General features: G+C 39.5%; 1 protein-coding gene across 1 annotated transcript in view; it reads right to left on the bottom strand.

Moving 5' to 3' along the window:
- Nucleotides 1-2,671: 2,671 nt before the first annotated feature.
- The window catches only part of NALF1 (NALCN channel auxiliary factor 1), a 447,542-nt gene continuing 431,553 nt past the window's right edge, over nucleotides 2,672-18,660 (bottom strand). The window contains exons 2-3 of the mRNA XM_026708364.2: nucleotides 9,142-9,313; nucleotides 2,672-3,249 (exon numbers count right to left, since the gene is read on the bottom strand). Coding sequence (XP_026564149.1) covers nucleotides 2,954-3,249; nucleotides 9,142-9,313 — 468 coding nt within the window. The 3' untranslated portion in view covers nucleotides 2,672-2,953. The remainder of the gene's footprint in view (nucleotides 3,250-9,141; nucleotides 9,314-18,660) is intronic.

Genomic DNA, 18,660 nt, shown 5'->3' with positions numbered 1-18,660 from the left:
GATAGTGACAGAGACAATGTAACTGCAAGCACCTATTTGGAAAGGAAGGAAACATTTTATTATATTTTTAAGTAAAATGGTTTGTGCTTCCTACTTCATTTTACTCAATGTTTGGCTTGTTGTTTTTTAAAGCAAATGAATAATGTTGCCACTGTTGATTTTTTAATGAGTTTTTTTCTCCTGCATCCCTGCCTGAAGCCAAAAAGAAGTTGAGCTGATTTCTCCCCCTAAAAATGCAACTGAAAAGGGGTGGCTGGGGATGGGGTGGGAGACAGACGGGGGGCGGGGTGGAGAATACATTTTTGACTGATATTTTCTGCAGTAGAACAGTATGAGGCAAAACAGGATCCCACTGAGAAGAATCAACATCTCTTTTTAATGTTATTTTAATTGGGGGATGTGAACAGAACACACTACTGTGTTGAGATAGCGGTAGAAACAAAAGGAAGAAAAAATATGAATGTTTAATTCATGGGAAAAAATAAAACGATGCCATGAATGCCACAAAAATGGATGTTGCTGAATGGCCTTTGTACAGCAGAGGTAGATCAAGGTATATAACAAACTGTTTACTGACCATTTACATGTTAAGATCAGGAAAAAAAAGTGGTCAGTTGAACAAGAGCTCTCCTAAGGGTTTTCTCACACGAGTCTCACTTAAGCCCTCTAGCGCTGTGGCTCTGTACAGATTTCACTGTATGGATTTTGTAAGAGATCAGATTTTCTTTAAAATTTACATTCTGTCATTGAATAAAGATTTCCCTTTCCCACCCTACCTATTTTAAGTGCATTCTCACAATGTGAATCAGAAAATGGAGTCATCCAGGGAGGAAACCCGCACCCCAAAACGCATGGTGCTTTATGGCATGAAGATACCTACGGGTGCATGTAGATACCTACGGGTGTACACATGCAGTGGAAAGGAGGAAAAACGTAAGGAAAGAAACTGAAGCTGAAGAATTCTGCATTTACGTGCTGTTTTGTTTTGTTTTGTATTTGCACAGGTCATTTTAAGATCCTCATTCTCAGTCATAGCAAAACACTATCAAAACAAGAAGTCTTGCAAAATAGTTCAGATTATACATCTTAACAAATGCATTAGTTTAATCTGCGAAAGCAGTAGGGTTGTGTCTCTAGGTTGACTTTTTTTTCCAGAACTTCACAAATCATAAAATATGAATAAAAATGCATATCAACACTGCAGTGAGGAACAGAAACATTTCTTGAAATGGGCAAGGAATTATTTTTTTTATGCAAGAAGTAAGAGAATATTTTCTATCTTTTTTCCTTCATCTCTCAGCTACACAGCAAAAAGCTCTAAAGTGCACTTTCCAAGTGTAGTTGGAGAACAGGAAGGAATGAAAAGTTTTTGTTTTGTTTTGTTTTGTTTTTTTTAAAAAAACAGCCCTTATTAACTTTTCCTTCCATTTATTCCAGTGTAAACTCTAAAAAGCCATTTTAAAAAGCAAGATCCCATCTACTTAGCAGGTGATATGGTCCTATAAAAAGAGCAATGAAAAAGGCAATTGGATCATCCTCTCCCATCAACCCCTCACAATACTTGACTACTCATAGCCCAGCATCTTAAATTTTATTGCACTCGTGAAAATATCCTTTAAAAAGAAAAAAATGTAATTTTTTTTCCAGCTGCACTAACTTAATTTGATCTCCTCCCCACCCTACCTTACTTCCAAATATTTAATAGTAGCCTTGAGGGGCAGAAACTATTTTGCAGACTGTGGGAACCATATCAGCGTAACACACACGGTGCATTCATTTTAAAATGGTCATCTGGTTGGCTGGGCAAGTGATTCCTCAAGAGATGCACCCCAATATTTATGTTTGGAGTAGATACACTCACATGCCATGACCATATTACCTATGCTTGAAAGGACACTTGTGTTCTTCACAGCCTTTGTGATATCTCTAGATATCCTCAGGAACAAATGTGGGTAGAAACATTTTTTTTCTCTTTTTTTTTCATAAACCTGTTGGTTTTTATAGATGGTATTTCCATGTGGTACAGAGGTAATAACAGAGGAATAAAAACACTGTAATTCACAATGAATGCCAAACCTTTCCCACCAGTGTGTAGGTCTCCCTCCCATCACTTTGCTGATCTCTTGGCTTGGCTTCACACATGGTGCTCTAAATCAGGCCACTCCTGTTCAACTGACCAGTGAGAAAGGACTAGACTTTTTGAAAATGGGCCTTGGAGCAACAGTTTGTTATAGATTTCTTTATATTCAGGTTTCATTGTCAGATCCCACTTTCAAGGAAAGTATCCGTTAATTGTGCTCTCCTCCTCGCCCCTTCCTTACTTTGGGTTTCTCCAGTCAGATGACTTGTGTAACAGTGGCAGAGGTGCATTGGACTGCACACCCATTCATTGTGATTACACCGAAGGAAAGCAAGCAGGAATGGTTTGCTCTGGGGCATTGAAGCAGGGGAAAATATAATAGGAAAAAGAGAACCGGTTTTGTGGAGAGGAGGGCTGGGAGGGGTGGGCTGGTTTTCACTGTTTTGTTTTTAAAAAAATCTTTTGCCATGGAACCACAGCAGTTCTTTCTTCTAATAGAAACTGACAAGACATAAAAGACCAAACTATTGGATGAGCACACACAATGACTAGAAATAGATAAGACAGTGAAAAGACTTAGTTTAGCTCTGAGAAACTGTCTGAAAAATAAAATCCTGTATTAACAAGTGCAAAACAAACCAAAAAAAGAAACTCCAAACATTAAAACACAGTGTATAAAATGGTGTGAGAAATTTAAGTCACCAGACAGCCTTTTAGTCAATAAAAAGCTGTATAGGATGTGTCCTTGTTTGGATAGTGGCCCATTGGTTGAGTTTTACCCAGAAGGCTTTTGGAGGAGTGAACAGAGGGCAAAAAGGTCCAGTCTTTTGGGTCTGACTGGATGCGCCTGTAGGAGGAGATGGATCAGGTCTCTTATTCCTCATTGGTGGAATTATCTTCAAAATTTGTTATGCCTCCAAAGCCCAGTTCTGTTGAATTCTGTGCTGCTGAGACAATGAGTACTGTATGTAAGAGAATTAATACAAGAACACACAGTTTGAGTCTGCTGTTACACAGTCTTGATGCTGATGAAACTGTGAGCGATGTCCGGTGACACATCATTGAGTCACTTGTTTTTATAGTCCCTTTGGATTGGTTATCGGATAAGAGTCCCCATCTGACATCACAGCATTCTGGTTCTGCATTGGTTGGGTAATTGTCATAGAGCCCTGCGGGAGAGAAAAAGAACAACATATGAATAGTCTTTTAAAAAGAAAAGAAAGATGGTAAGGAATAGACCCATATAACTTGCCCAGTGGTCAAATATAATGTATAAATATTTAGAATCTATGGTTGATTACATTATTACTCTTGTGTCAGAAGTCATTCCAGACCACCTAAGTGGAAAAGTAACATATATTAATATATTATTAATAACATATATTATTAATAACAACCATTCATTATGAAATATTTAACAAAAGCTACTCTGAACAAATTTACCAGAGAATTTAGTTCTATACTAAGTATAATTTATCAATTAGTTTTTTCCCATAAATTTGGGACTTACAATATACTGTATATGTCTTAGTTTTCAAACTATTATAGAAGGTTTTCAGATAAATCAACATTCAGCTGTATCTAAAATATACCTGAAGTGTCATGTAACTCCACTTCCAAATATCTCATCATCAGTTAATTTATCAATCATTCTCCACAGAGTTTGCCTCCCTTAACTAATAGCAGTGACTTCCAGCTCTTGCAGCCAAATTTCCCTATAATAGCCTTTCTAAAAAAAAAATATTCACATATTCCCAGCCTTTTGGTGGTCATCTAAGATGTCATCTTTCAGAGATCCTGGACCACAACTCCCCAAATTGCCAATCAAAAATTATTAGTTTCTTCCTAGCATTTTCCCACAAGTAGAGGTCCACATTTTTGGATCATCTAAGGACTGATACATTGGTTGCAACGGGAATTGACCAACTGGCTTGTAACCTGAGCCTTAATGAAAAGAAGAAATTTATAAATATCCTCCCAACCATAAATATCTAATGAAATTTAGGCATTTGGAACAACTTAAGAGTGAAATCAGATTTAAAAAATGGTCTTCAAACATGCTCCTCAATTCTATAATTTTTACAATTTCCTTTCTCGTCTCACCATACTATTACAAAACAACTTTAAATACCTTCACTTTGAAGTATTTTATTGTTTGGTGAGTCACAGATTCATATTAGAGGCCCTTGTGTAACAGTCAGTCCTGATTACTTTACTTAGGAATTATAGAGGTGAAAAACCTTCACTTCCAACTTGAATGCTTTTCATTCACAACTCAAATCTAATTGTTATGCATGAAATGTTTGCTGTTCTCCACTAGATGTCCCCAGTCGCCTGATCTAAACTACAAAATACTGTATATCTACAATGACCCATGCAATAGTTCCCAGAATTTAAAGCATAAACATGCTTTGTACGTTTTTTATAAGTAGAATAATGCTGATTGGCTCCAAGGAACATGTGACACCTGTGCTTTGTTGTTTGCTGTCTAAATTCAGAAAGCAGCTTTAAATTAAGTCAAGATTCTGCAACATTTCTCAGGATAGAGGCTGTGATTTGATACTTCTTTGCTTGCTGACCCTTCTTCTTTTGGGGGGAGGAGGAGGGATTCTTTAGTCTAGAGGCTCCAAATAAATAGAATCAAGAATGTCCAGGTCACCTTCCTCATTGATTACTTTCACCAGCTGAATGATGAATTCATTAACAATGCAGAGAAACAGTTAAGACTACCACATCTTAGATGACCCCCAAAAGGAAGGAAGGAAGAAGTCTCTGTATTGCCTTGCAGCTAGGCAGTGGTCAAATCAGACTGGAAGCCAACACAGAACTGATGCAGTTCAATCTTTGTAGGACTGAAGAACTGTACAATACTTCCAGTTTGGCAGAAGAGTTTCTGCTTGGAAGACGCTGCTAAGGAGAAGAATTTTGAGAAGACTCAAAGATTCCTTCAAGTTTTCATTTTTACAAAATACACAGAAATTAATGTAGTCTGGATGACATCTAATATTTTCCCAGTTTTTGTTATCCTGGTTACTATAGCTAAAGACCTGCGATAGGTTCAGAAACCCATCATGGTACAATAACATTATCATCTCGGGTACTGTCATGCCCCTGTCGGAGTCTGAATGGAGGAGGAAGACGAACAGCTGACAGGGACTGGGAGTGTGACTCTGTTGCCTGTGGAGGAAACTGGGGAAGGGCAAAGTCCAGCTGGGCAGAGCATGGGAGAGATAGAACAAGGGAGAAGAAGTTCAGAGGAAAACCTAGGCCCACCCCCTCTTCATCCTAGGGCATGCAGGAGGGAATGGAGAAGAGAGCAACATGGATTGCATGGCTTACGGGGAAGGAAAAGGCCCTGATTCCCTTCATTAGCCACACCTGGGAATGAGATTTTAAAAGAAATGCATGCTGACTGTGGTAGTTGCAGGGAGCAAATGTGAGTTTATCTTGTGTTGACTTTAGTTATCTGTGTTCCTGGCATCTTCCCAGCCATGTGGAATTATTGCCATGCTTTCCCGTCTGGAATTCTTGCTCCTGCCCTGTCGAACTAATTACCTCAGTTTGTTTTGATTGGACTTATAGTTACAATTTCAATTTTTGTTGACCATGTTTTGGACTCTATTCTCTGCAGCCAACGGCTGTTCCTGGCAGAGTTTTTCTCCAGCCAGAAGGCAATCAGGATATTAGGGGCAAAGTTGGAGCTAATAAAGGGACTCCTACTGATTGACTGACTGTGTTGCCTTTGTGCCACGCCCCAGTTAATCACAGGTACAATCCTACAATCTACAGTTTAGCAATCCAAGTGGTTATTGAGAATTTTTGAATGATCTCTGAAGGCCAATGACTTTTTATTTAGAGAATTGGCTTGCTCTTTTAGTTAGGCTATCTCCCTGATAAAAGACAATTCCATCTAAATAACTTTTAATATCAAGGATTGTTTATTTCAATAATGCAAAACAGTAGATAACTTTTGGTCCACATACATTAAACTCTCTATTGCAAACTTTTTGTCTGTATGTTTAAGACCCAACATTAAAATACAATATTATTTTAAATAATTAAAGCAGAGTTTTAATGCTCAAATTCATGGCATTCATAACCATCCTATTAGGGATTTGCTATATGAGAAATAAATGGTAATAGGGGAGAAAGATTACATTTTGAAACAGCAAGTGCAATTTCTTGTCTTTAGGATTTTGCCTATTCCAAATACCAAGCAGGGCATTACAGCAATCTGAGGCTTGTTTGAGATATTTTGTTGTTCTAATGAGCCATGTGGCACAGTGGTTAGAGTGCAATACTGCAGGCTACTTCTGCTGCCTGTCAGCTGCTTGCAATTTGGCAGTTCAAATCTCACCAGCCTCAACATTGACTCAGCTTTCCATCTTTCCGAGGTGGGTAAAATGAGGACCTAAATTTTGGGGGGCAATATGCTGACTCTGTAAACCGCTTAGAGGTGGCTGTAAAGCAATGTAAAGTGGTATATAACTCTAAGTGCTACTGTTATTGCTAATCCTGTAGAAATTCAGAAAAGGTAAATAGCTCACTAGCCATTTGGAGCTCAAGTTCGTGTTTTAGAGTCTTTCACAAATTGGAACCATTGGAGACAATGGTATCTGGGACAATAAAGTAGTAGTATAATCTGGACAATGTTTTGAGTTATATGTATTTCTACCTTCTGATATTATCAACAGAGAAGCTGCTGTGCTGTTCAAAGACACTAGTGTGAACAATATCAAGAAAAATGGCATTCCTGATAAAGAATCACCCATGTTCTGATAATGAAATTTGCCTTCAATCAAGCTATATGATTTGTGAGTTGGGATTATGAATTAGTACAAAAAGAACATCTTTGAGGTTTCACAGACTGCAAATGCATAATTCCTTTTTTATTTATGGATTTCTACCCTTTCTTTGACTTTGCATTATTTTACAATATCTGTCAACCCGGAAATGTATTGATTGACTAGGATTTTTATTAGTTTAATACTACTAATAAACATGTATATGTGTTAGTATGGGTTATTTAATAAAATTATTCTGCTAAAAATCAACCATTTTTCATTTAACACCTAGGCCAGCATTTTCCAAAGGGTATTTTCCAGATGCATTAGGTGATATCCCCATCTCCTAAGCCAGGGCTCTTCCAACTTGACAGCTTTAAGACTTGTGGACTTCAACTCCCAGAATTCCTCCTCTAGTCATGTTAGGTCAGGAATTCTGGGAGTTGAAGTCCACAAGTCTTAAACTTGCCAAGTTTGAAGACCCTTGTCCTAAGCCATCCAAGTATTATAGTATTGGGGATCATGGAATTTATAGATGGCATTAGATTTGAAGAACTGAAAAAGCTTCTTGGATGAGAAGTGAAACATCATCAAATAAAAACCAGAAAGTGCAGTTGCCTCGTGAAAAAGCACTTTTGGGACCACCCATGATCCTGAAAAGCTCCATAGACATTTATATTTGAAGAGGTTAAGCTAACATTGCTAGTCAAAGTACAGTCTTTCTGTCTGTCTCATATCTTTATCTGTTCAGTTGCCTGGTCAGCAAACCACAATAATGCCAAAATTTGACGTGTTTGTGTAATGAGTATAACATAATCACAAAAAAATCTGTGAATATTTACTTGTGTCAGGACATATGATACAAATTCTAAGTTGTGGAAAATGTGTGATTGAAAATCAGTACACCTCAGTTAGCATTGACTCCCTTGTCCCTCTGTTGATGGGCCTAGATTTCTGAGCATTTGTATGAGATTCCCTTGAATTGACTAACATTACTAGCTTTAATCTTCTTGCTTCCCCAGGCAGACTAGAAGGAAGAAGCAGGATGTCCAGGCCACAAAATGTTTAATAGTTCTGTTAATTCCAAAAGAGTTTTATGAAGACACAGAAACACAGTATTAGCATATAAATTTGTCTTCTCAAAAAAATCCCAGTAGATCTTTAAAAGGGAAGAATTTATTCACACTGTATATTCCTATTTAATTTGTCATGATATTGTAGGCATATATCAAAGTTAATAGCCATGTCAAAAGCAAGAATGAGAATGGATGCTCCATATTCAATAATTATTCTCTCAGAAGTATTAAAAAAACGTAGAATTTCTGTTGTCCATTTTCATGTGTGTGCATGTTCTAGTTAGTGTTAGCTCTTGGTGACTGCTTGGACTAGCCCCTGCAGCTTTCTTGCCAAAGTTTTTCGGAAGTGATTTGCCATTATCTTCTTCCTAGGGCTGAGAAAGACTGGCCCAAGGTCATCCAGCTGGCTTTATGCCTAATATGAGACTAAAACTCAGTATCTGATTTCTAGCTTGATGCCTTAACCACTGCACCAAGAAGCTTCATATTTTAGTACACTCATTGTTCTTTCAATATTTCAGTTTGTTGACACATTTACAAGCTCTGGGGATGTAGTCAGACCAGGTACACAGTATGCAATTTAGGATGGAAGAAATGCAATAAAAGATTCACACAGGAAGTATTTTCTGTAGAACTGCCTGGTATTTTTAAGCTACATTTACAAGCAGAGGTAATTCTAGCATCGGTTGCACAGAAGATGCAACCAACCAAGCATGGTGATATTCCAAAGATATCTCTTTTTTTTTTTTAAGTTAATCATACTTTTTCATTCTGGACATTGAGTTTCACATCTTAGCCTCCATCAACAGCAGAGGAAGTTTCATTTTAACAAGCCTTTAAAAATATTGTCCAAGCTGAGGGTTTTTGTATAAGTAACATAAATAGGAAGTGCTTGAAAACATGAAGTGGAATTATCTTCCAGAACTGATACAAAAAGAGAACAAATAAAGTGAATTGGTATGTAAGGCCGATGAGTCATGCCTAAGTAGACATGAGGAGGAGGGAAAGCGGGAAAGAGAGAAGGCAACAGTGAACGCTCTTGGGGATTACAGAGCAACAATCATCATTCTTGTGGGATATATAATAGAGAAGGAAGTCTTGAGTGGAAAGCGGAAGGGAATTCTTAATTATATGTGGGTCTCAGGTTTCAGAAAATGCCTCCAAAAGGGGTGTTAAAAACAGCTACTGAAATCTGCCATACCTGTACAGATGAAACTGGATAATCCTCCATAGATGACATCATCATTGTCTGGTAATATAAATGGACACCTTGTCTGAACCTCCAAACAGTATTGCTTGCAAGGAATTGTGTTGTTGCAATGAGACTGTGTGACTTCAAAATACTGGGAACAGAGCCAGGCTTTGTAGACAGTCTAAAGGAGAAGAAAAAGAAAGACAGGAAGGAAAGCAAAGAATCAGATTAATTGACAAGACAAAGCAGCACCAGTAGAATCCTTCTTATCATTCTGTTCTTATATATCACACTTTAAAAGCTTTTCAGTAAAATAAGGCAAGAATCCTTTGGATAACACACCACATTCTCCCTTTTCCAGAAAGTGATATTCTGTGCCTTCTATTATGACTTAGTCTGCCTTTGGCTTATTAATTCCAAGACTTAGAATGTAACATGCAGAGCACTCATTCATATTCTGTCCTCATGGAAAGGAGATCAGTGGCATTTTATAATACTTGCACTTTCTACCAATATACTGGCTCAGTATAAATGAAGCAGAGCCTACCCGCATTCCAACAGCCAAAAACTGCTGGTTCATATCAGGATACTGAGAGATGCTTATACTGCCCCAGACCAAGCTTGCAGTGAGTGCTTTTATTGTGGAATTCCTTCGTTGACAGCATTTTACCGAGAAGCCAAGTTAAACCTAGCTTTCCATCTATAACCTTCTTGTGTTTTTTTCTGTCAGGCTCTTTAGGCTCTTTTCTTACCACCAAAAAATCCATTTTGAAGGAAAAGATTGTGCAATGCCTTGCGATTGATAGCCCTGCCTTCATCGGTGTCAAATTCAAATTGCAATGTCTTTTGTTTCCTTCACAGGGATCTGAATTAACTGTGTTCCTTTTTGCTACCTCTTCCCTGTGGTTGATGTTATAATTCAGAGTTCTATTTCCAGGTATTTCTCAGCCACATCAAAAAGTAACTATTAAGAGACATCAGCTAACCCTCCAAACAAATTGCAACTTTTACCAATTTACCAAAATTATTAAAATGATTTGCATCAATAAAGTGGACTAGCATAGGCTCTCTCTATCATCATGCTAATTCATTTTCTAACAGTAATAACTACCTTGATTAAAAAGCCCTTAATCAGAAAATAATATGTCCATGGGACCAATGCAGTTTGTAGCATACTCCTCCTTTATATCGCATTAGTAGTTGCAACGAAGAAACGTTGCTGCTAGGTTTTCATGGTTTAATCCAACCTTAATCTAAGAGCAGCCAAAGATTTCTGAAAGACAAATCCTTAGAACTATATTTACTGGCAACCAAGCTGTGGTTGACCCTCTTCCCCAGATTTCTAGGCACTAGAAATTCTGGGGAATGTACTTCTTAAGACACTTCATGTATTCCAAGGGATTTGGGCAATTAGTATCCTGCCAGTAGGATGTAGAAGATTCCAAAAAAGGTTCTGAATTTGATTGCCAAATGATCTGATGGTAGTGGGGGAGGGATTATTTCCAGCAAACATATTTCAATCCAGACCAGCCTTTCAGAAGACCCACCTTTCCACTACTCTTTATCCGATTTAAGAGGGCTGTAAATCAAGCTGCCTTAAAATGTGGTATCCATAGTGGCGCTAATTAGGAAATATCTGAGTGGAAAGTAAAGAAATAAAGCAGCTAGGATTTTATATAGCAGAGAAGAAAAGTTCCACTGGCTGCCTTCTGGTGCCTCTTATAAATCCTAGTTGTTTAGACATCCATCTTTTCTGCCCTTTTATCTTGCAGATAATTCCTTGAATGAGTAGATCCAAAGTTCACAATCTACCAAGGAGCATGGAAAAATATGTAAACCTTAAAGATTTGTTAAATATCATTGACCGGCAAAACAGTTACCTCTGCCTGCAATAGTTTTACTGTGTAAAGTTAAGTCACAGATATTCACAGAAGGTGGTGCTAGTTACCTGCTAGTAAGATCTAGGCTAGGCTAGGCTAAAACAGTTAAAAGGAATAGAGCGCAGGTCTTTAGATCTCCTACATAAGCATACAATATTTTAATTACTGGAGCATCCAAATCAAATATGGTTATAAACAGTTATTTATAAACATGGCATTACGTTTCATATCCAAGATTCTAATTCCCAATATTTCAAGTCATAGCATTTATATAGATCTGTTCTTTAATAACTAATTTGTATATATTGATTGTGATGAAGAAATTCATTGTGTTTGCATTGATTAAAGGTTTAGAGTGTCCTACACTCTGATTGTGGCCCTATCCAAGTGTTATAGTCCTCCACATGCCTATGGATACAAGGTGAATTGGTGGTGGGAGATGAATTTTCTGTAAAGTTCACAGTGTACCAGACTTAAGGCTGTATCTTTTTGCCTTCAGTGTAAAAATCTGAGAGAATCCTTTTTGTTCAGTTAATATACTTACAACATTCCTGCCACTACCTTTTTATTCCAATGTCCTTGTATACAAATCCAGAGCTATATGTCTGTGTGACAGCCTAAAAATCCTTGCATAATATGATGACTTTCCATATTTTGTTAAATTCTGTCTCATCCATGAAGGTTGCTCACTAACATGTGTTGGCTTTTCTGTGTGCTGCACCTGTCTATAGAAGCCATATGAAAAGTCAAGAGCCATTAAAAGACCGTATCAAGCAATGGATTGTGATTTGCTCTTATATTTTATATTTAGAAAAGCTGCTGTAAGTTTGTTTCTATTTTAAATGGCAGAACATAAAGAATTAAATAAATGGGAACTTTGTCTAACAAAAGATAAAGCACAGCTGTAAATGTAAAAAAAGGTAGATTTTAATTAAAAGATGAAATAGTTCACCTTCCCAAAAAGTAGAATAAGGCCTCTTTAAACAGTGTCTGGAAAAAAATAACTTCTTTCCTAGCATGCTAATAACACCAATTTCAGCATTTTTCTAGGCAAGTTTCTTCGACCACAAATTATAAAAGAACAATTATAAAACACGTTTTTCTCCTTTTAGTTGTGGCTTTTCTCAATCAGATGAGGAGACAAAAAAAAAGTAAAGACTTCAAATTCAGTTGCGTGAAATTTTCAGGAGAATTTCCTAGAAACTCTGCCATTTAAATGTATTTTATTTTTTACATTTTCTAGTTTTCTGTCAGTTAATTTATAGAGCTATCCTCTGTTTATTTATAGTGGCAACAGATAGTAACAAAGTTGCTAGGCAACCATTAAAAAAACAATATTCCTAAACTGTGATTTCTGACTACTTTCCCTTGGATTTTAAGTCATTATATTTTGAAGGGAAAATATAACCACTAGAAGTATTTGCTTAATGAAAAATTATATGTTGCTATTATTTTTAATAATTTACGTGTAAAAGTGAAAGTTCCACTGCTTCATTTTCAGAATAATCTTTTTTTTTTATTTTACAGGGTCCAAAACATGAGTTTTATCATCCTTTTGATTTTTCAATGCTTTCAAACTTATTTCTTGTTTTATCTTCTAGATAAAATACAAATATGAAATAGAATGTTCATGTTAAATTGGATTCCACCCTAGCAAAAAGCTTGAGCAAGCAAAGCAAAACACTAAATGATTTAGAAAACCCTCAGCCAAATAGGTGGTGGTGCGAATTCCACAGCTGCCATTTTCTCAATGTTGGGTTTCTTTACTTGTTTTATTTTTAATATATGAAATTCTTACAGAAATGTATTGTCATTGCTGAGCACATACCACTTATTTCAGTGTCGTCTAAAGAAAAACTGGATTTCCTTAATGTACCTGGTAATTTCATTGTGAGAAGATAATTCTCTTAATTGTGATATTATTACTTGTGTGTTGTCACTTTGCTACACTTAGAATAACAAGAGTTGGAAGGGGCCTTGGAGGTCATCTAGTCCAACCCCCTGATCGAGTAGGAGAATCTACTCCAAATATTAGCCTCTATCTAGGATCGAACTCTGAACTATTCTAACTTTCTCTGCCCTGGTGCCTTTCAGTGTGTTAGACTGCAACTTTTGGCAAACTTCCCTTTCTCCTCCTACCTGGTAAACATACCAGGCTTTTTACTTTCTTATTACAGCTTACAATTACCGATTTTTCATAGATTTCCCTGGGTTTTTCTTGATGGTTTCTAGATTCGGTTGATGGGGTCAGAAAGCACAATGCTCATGTGTAGGTGGAAACATAAGAAATAATACACACAACACAAAGATGGACATTTGATCATGCCAGCATGACTTTTTTTTTTTTTTAACCATACTATTCCCTGAATCTGGAAATTCCCAATTGATGTCTATCTCAGATGATATCAAATGTAGATACTGTATGTATGACTTTTGGAATTGGGTCTTTACATGCATTTTGGTTGGGTAATGGGACATGGCTAATGAAAGAGAAAAGGAAAGACAGCATGTTGCAGTATTGTACAGTTCTTTCATATACAGTCATCATCATCTTTTAATGACCCCATAATCTCTGGCGGGGTGGAGTCTGGGCAACTGAATGGAGCTGAGTGATTACTGGCCAGATGCTCTTCCTGTCGCCAATACAGAGTTATATTTAGCAGATATATTCTCATCATGCTCAGAGAGACAAATATCTGCCCCTACCTAGGATCAAACTCTTTCATATACAGTATTCCTATTAAATATTGATGTGAGCTATAACCTAATCTGGAAAGCTTTAAATCAATATTCTTTATAAGATAAAGACAATTTGCCCTTGAAATACAACATCCAGCATTGTTGATAGTTTTAGACATCTCATTATCTTACAACGGTTAAAGAAACATGCTATAATATTTTTGTTTGTCAGCAGAATACGGTAGAATTTAATATAGTAAAATATAAAAGCCACAATAATAAATAACATAAAAACAAAACTACTAACACTGGCAAAGGGAAGATAAAAATGGCCCCCTCAGCAATGGAGCCAGCTCTTTAGCTCCAGATCTGGCAGCATAACCAGTTCTTGAGGGCCTGTGTGTCAGGTTTTTCCAGCCGTTTCTGTTTTAAATTTGGTGAAGAAAAAACCATTCTAACAAAGCACATGGCTAGCACCAAATTTAAAACAGAAACGGCTGCAAAAGCCTGACACACAGACGAACCCAATACACAAGCCTGATAATGGCAGATGAGATTCTGCCGAAACATTGCTACAACTTTAAAAGCACAACTACAATGACGTGGGAAAATACCCGAACAAAGCTGAATGCCATACATGTAAGTACCCGCTAAAACTTAAGAAAACATGGATATGTATATATTTTGTTTTTGTAGATTTTCACGGGTACAGGTATGTAGGTCTAGGTGTGTTCAGGTCTTTTCCCATGTAAGATTAAGAGTATCTTGGCGACATTTCGGCGAGGTCCCAATCGCCATCCTCAGGCTGGTGCTTTCTGCTTTGTGCCAGTGAAAGCAGTGTGTGATCGGAGCTGCCATCTCTCTATAAATACTGGTGGGGGGCTGGTGTGCTGGGCTGGTTGGCTGGTTGGCTGTGCTGCTGCCTCTTGATTGGTTGATGGAGTTGGTGTTGGTATAATGGGCTGTATAAAGAACATAATTATTAATACATTAAAGTCAGACAGATAAATTAGTGGTGAATTTATTTTTTAAAAGATAATTGTGTTTTGGGAGGAAAATGTCGAAATATACTGGGAATGAGACAAAACAGAAAGAAAGAGAAAAGAAAAAGGGCGTTGGTACTTACCTGATACGCCCGTTCTCTGTGACCTGTGAAGAGCATCCAGAAGTGTGGGGGGGGTGCTTCAGTCTCTTCTGGAAAGGCTGGGCTTAAAACTCCAGGACGCTCCTCCTTCTCCATGGGACACCTCCCCAGCGTCCCCCAGTTTTGCGAAGACTGAGTGCCGAAGTCCAGAACTCATCACCTAATCTAGATCCCTGACCGGAACGGGACCCCACCAGATGGAAAGAAATGGGTGGGGCTGGATGCTCTTCACAGCTCACAGAGAATGGACGCATCAGATAAGTACCAACGCCCTTTCTCCCATGAGCTGTTCAGAGCATCCAGAAGTAGGACATACCAAAGCTTGGCCTGTCCTTAGGGAGGGACTCCATCTGGATCAAAATCCACTCCTAAACTCTGTGGACTCTCTGCAGGACTCTTCTGCCAAATGAAGCGTCTGCTGAGGCATAGACATCAATTTTATAATTTCTGACAAAGGGCGATGGTGAAGCCCAAGTTGCCGCTCTGCAAATTTCATCTATGGAAGCCCAAGTGGCCCATGCTGCTGATGTTGCCGCACTCCCTGTCGAGTGGGCTGTAATGCCCTTAGGAACTGAGATGGACTGGCATTCGTAACTTTTAACTATGGTGGCTCTCAACCATCTACCAATGGTCATCAACAACACCTTGTGTCCCAAAGTGGATGGGTTGAAGGATAGGAATAGAGCCTCAGATTTTCGAAATGCCGCCGTGCGGTCTAGATAGATGCTTAATGCCCTTCGAACATCAAGTCGATGCCATTGATGCTCCAGTCTATCAGATGGTTTTGGACAAAAATTTGGAAGCACCAACTTCTGTGCTCTGTGGAAGACTGAATTTACTTTAGCGGTGAACGATGGATCCAATCTCTGTCCACATGAAACATGCACAGGTCCTTTCTCATCAACAATGCTGCCAATTCGGAAATCCTCCTTGCTGATGTGATTGCAATTAAGAAGACCACTTTATATGTCAGGAATTTGAGACTAGCAGTTCTTAAAGGCTCGAATGGGCCAGTTGTAAGTGCGGTTAACACCTTGTTGAGATCCCAAGTGGGATAGCGGTGAATTACAGGAGGTTGTAAGTTTGCAGCACACTTAAGAAAGCTGCGGACATGTGGATGGTGCGTTATGGAACGAAGGTCACCCCAGGATATCACCGAGGCTAAGGCCGCCACCTGTCTGCGTAAAGTATTTGGAGATAGGCCCTTGGTCAACCCCTCCTGTAAAAAGCCCAATAACTGTCCTATTGATGGAGCGGTTGGGTCGATCTTAGACCCCCAGCACCAGCGACAGAAAGCGGACCATGTGGCCTCATATATATGATTTGTTGAGGACCATCTGGATGCTTGTATGGTGGCAATGGCATCCTCTGAAATCTGTTGGGTCCTTAAACGGCTCTGCTCAACCTCCATACGGCTAGGCTGAGCCATTGTGGGTCCGGGTGAAGTACTGGCCCTTGCGAGAGGGAAACCCTTGAAAGTGGAATTTTCCAAGATTGTTCTCTCGACAGGTCCTGCAAGTCCGCGAACCACGTTTACCTGGGCCAGTAAGGGGCGACCAATATCAGTTCCGCTCATTCCTCCAATAACTTCTGAATCAACCTGGGTATTACAGGGAGTGGAGGAAATGCATATAGAAGTCTGGGAGGCCACTGACATCACAGGGCATTGACAGCCTCCGCCCCCTGAATCAGGTACCTTGAAATATACCGGGGCAATTGGGCATTGAGGGGAGAGGCAAATAGATCGATCACCGGTTGCCCAAACCTCCGCACTGCTTTCTGGAAGAAAGATGGGTGTAGGCACCACTCTGTCTGATCTATCAAGGCCCTGCTGAGCCAGTCCGCTTGTGTGTTTAAGGCCCCTGTTATGTGCTCTGCCTTGAGCGAAAACAGATTGGCCTCGACCCACTTGAACAACCTGGCCGTCTCCAGCATCAGAAGTTTGGAGTGGGTACCCCCCTGTCTGTTTACATGGGGCTTGGTTGTGATATTGTCTGTCAAGACCAGAATGTGGCGTGATTGGAAAGGGGGTAGAAAACTGCGTAATGCTCCCAGCTCCAATAGGTTGATGCTTTGTGATTGTTCGGAAATAGTCCAACTTCCCTGTGTAGTGTGGGATTGGGAGTGAGCTCCCCATCCTACCAGGCTGGCATCGGTTGTGATCGTTGCCCTGCAAGGTTCCTTGAAAGGACACCCCTTGTTTATCGTGTTTTCCGACTACCAGCGGAGCAATCAGAGAACATCGTGCGGTACCTTTATCTGGATGTTGGAAGTGGCTCTTCTGGATCACTGGAAAGGTAGCAGGAACCATTTCAGATCTCTAGAATGGAATCGAGCCCAAGGCACAATGGAAATACAAGAAATCAATTTCCCTAACAGTTGAGACAGAACTGCCAGGGAACCCCTCTTTAAGGCTCTGATCTCTCTGGCCAAAGACTGGATACTATTCAACCTGTTCTGAGAGAGAAAAACCTTGCCCTCCACGGTATCTATCACTGCCCCTAAATGAATGGCTTTTATCCCAATTTATGGAAAAGCCGTGACCTTGAAGGGTCTCCAGAGTAATTTTGGTATCCAAATTTGCTTGATGTCTGGAAGATGACAAAATTAAAATATCATCCAGATAACATTGTATAAACGAATAGATTTGATCCTGAGGGAGGCAGCCAAAGCCACTAGGACCTTGGTAAAAGTCCTAGGGGCCGAAGCCAGACCAAATGGTAGGGCGATATATTTATAGTGCCGATCACAATAGCAAAATCTAAGATATTTGAAGTGAGCAGGTGTAATTGGTATATGTAGATAAGCCTCTGTCAGATCTATAGAGGTCAGGACATCGTTCTCTCTGATGCTGAGCAGAATGGACTGGAGAGTAGTCATCTTGAATTTTCGATAAACCAATGATCTGTTCAGACATTTGAGGTCCAGAATTGCCCTCCAGCCCCCCGAACTCTTTGGAACCACAGACAATAGAGAGTAACAGCCTTGACCCCGTTGTTCAGATGGGACCTCTCTAACAGCCCAAATATGCAGCAGATGAATGATAGCCTCCTGCATCAATGCTCTCTTAATGGGGTCCATGGACCTAGGGCTCCTAATGAAAAAGTTCGGGGGGGGGGATTGAAACTCTAGCGCCAAACCAAACCTAACAGAGTCCCTGACCCACGCATCAGAGGTGGAGCTGTCCCATTGATCAGCAAACAATTTTAGCCACCCTCCAATGGGAGCTGCTGTCAAGGACTCACTTGGGGCGACGAAAAAAATCGGCCTCTGGTATCTCTGGGGTTTCTTCTGTTTTGGCCTCCCTGCTGACCTCTATCGGAAAATTCAGACCTATCCTGTCTAAAACTGGGCCTGTAGCCTGATGTTCTCTGCGATTTGGGAACGTATGGGCCTTGATAGTATGGCCGAAAGGAACCCCTTCGAAACAACTGGGGCATTCTGTTTTCAGACCTCCGAAAAAGAGGGGGAAGCACTTTTTTCTTGTTTCTATTTTCAATAAGCAGGGGCTCCAAGACACTGCCAAATAATTTATTCCCCGATATTGGGGCTGTTGCCAGCTTGCATTTATGCTTGGTATCCTCCTGCCAATGTCTGAGCCATAGCAGTCTTTGTGCTGATACGTGAGATGCTATGCCTCTAGACGAGAATTTGACTGCATTAAATGTGGCGTCGGCGGAGAATTCTGCCGCTGCAATAATCTTAGCAATGTCCTGGTAGGCTCTGACATTTGACACCGGCAATATATCCCTCAAGTGGAAGAGCCATCGTAGGGAGGACCGTATAAAAAAGGATGCAGCTGTAGCTGCCCTAATGGCCCAGGCG

Source organism: Pseudonaja textilis, chromosome 8 (assembly GCF_049901715.1).
Source record: "Pseudonaja textilis isolate UNSWEBS1 chromosome 8, rPseTex1.2, whole genome shotgun sequence".
In the NCBI taxonomy this organism is placed as follows: Eukaryota; Metazoa; Chordata; class Lepidosauria; order Squamata; family Elapidae; genus Pseudonaja; species Pseudonaja textilis.
Note: the sequence above shows the minus strand (reverse complement) of the source record. Positions and strands in the feature narration are given on the sequence as shown.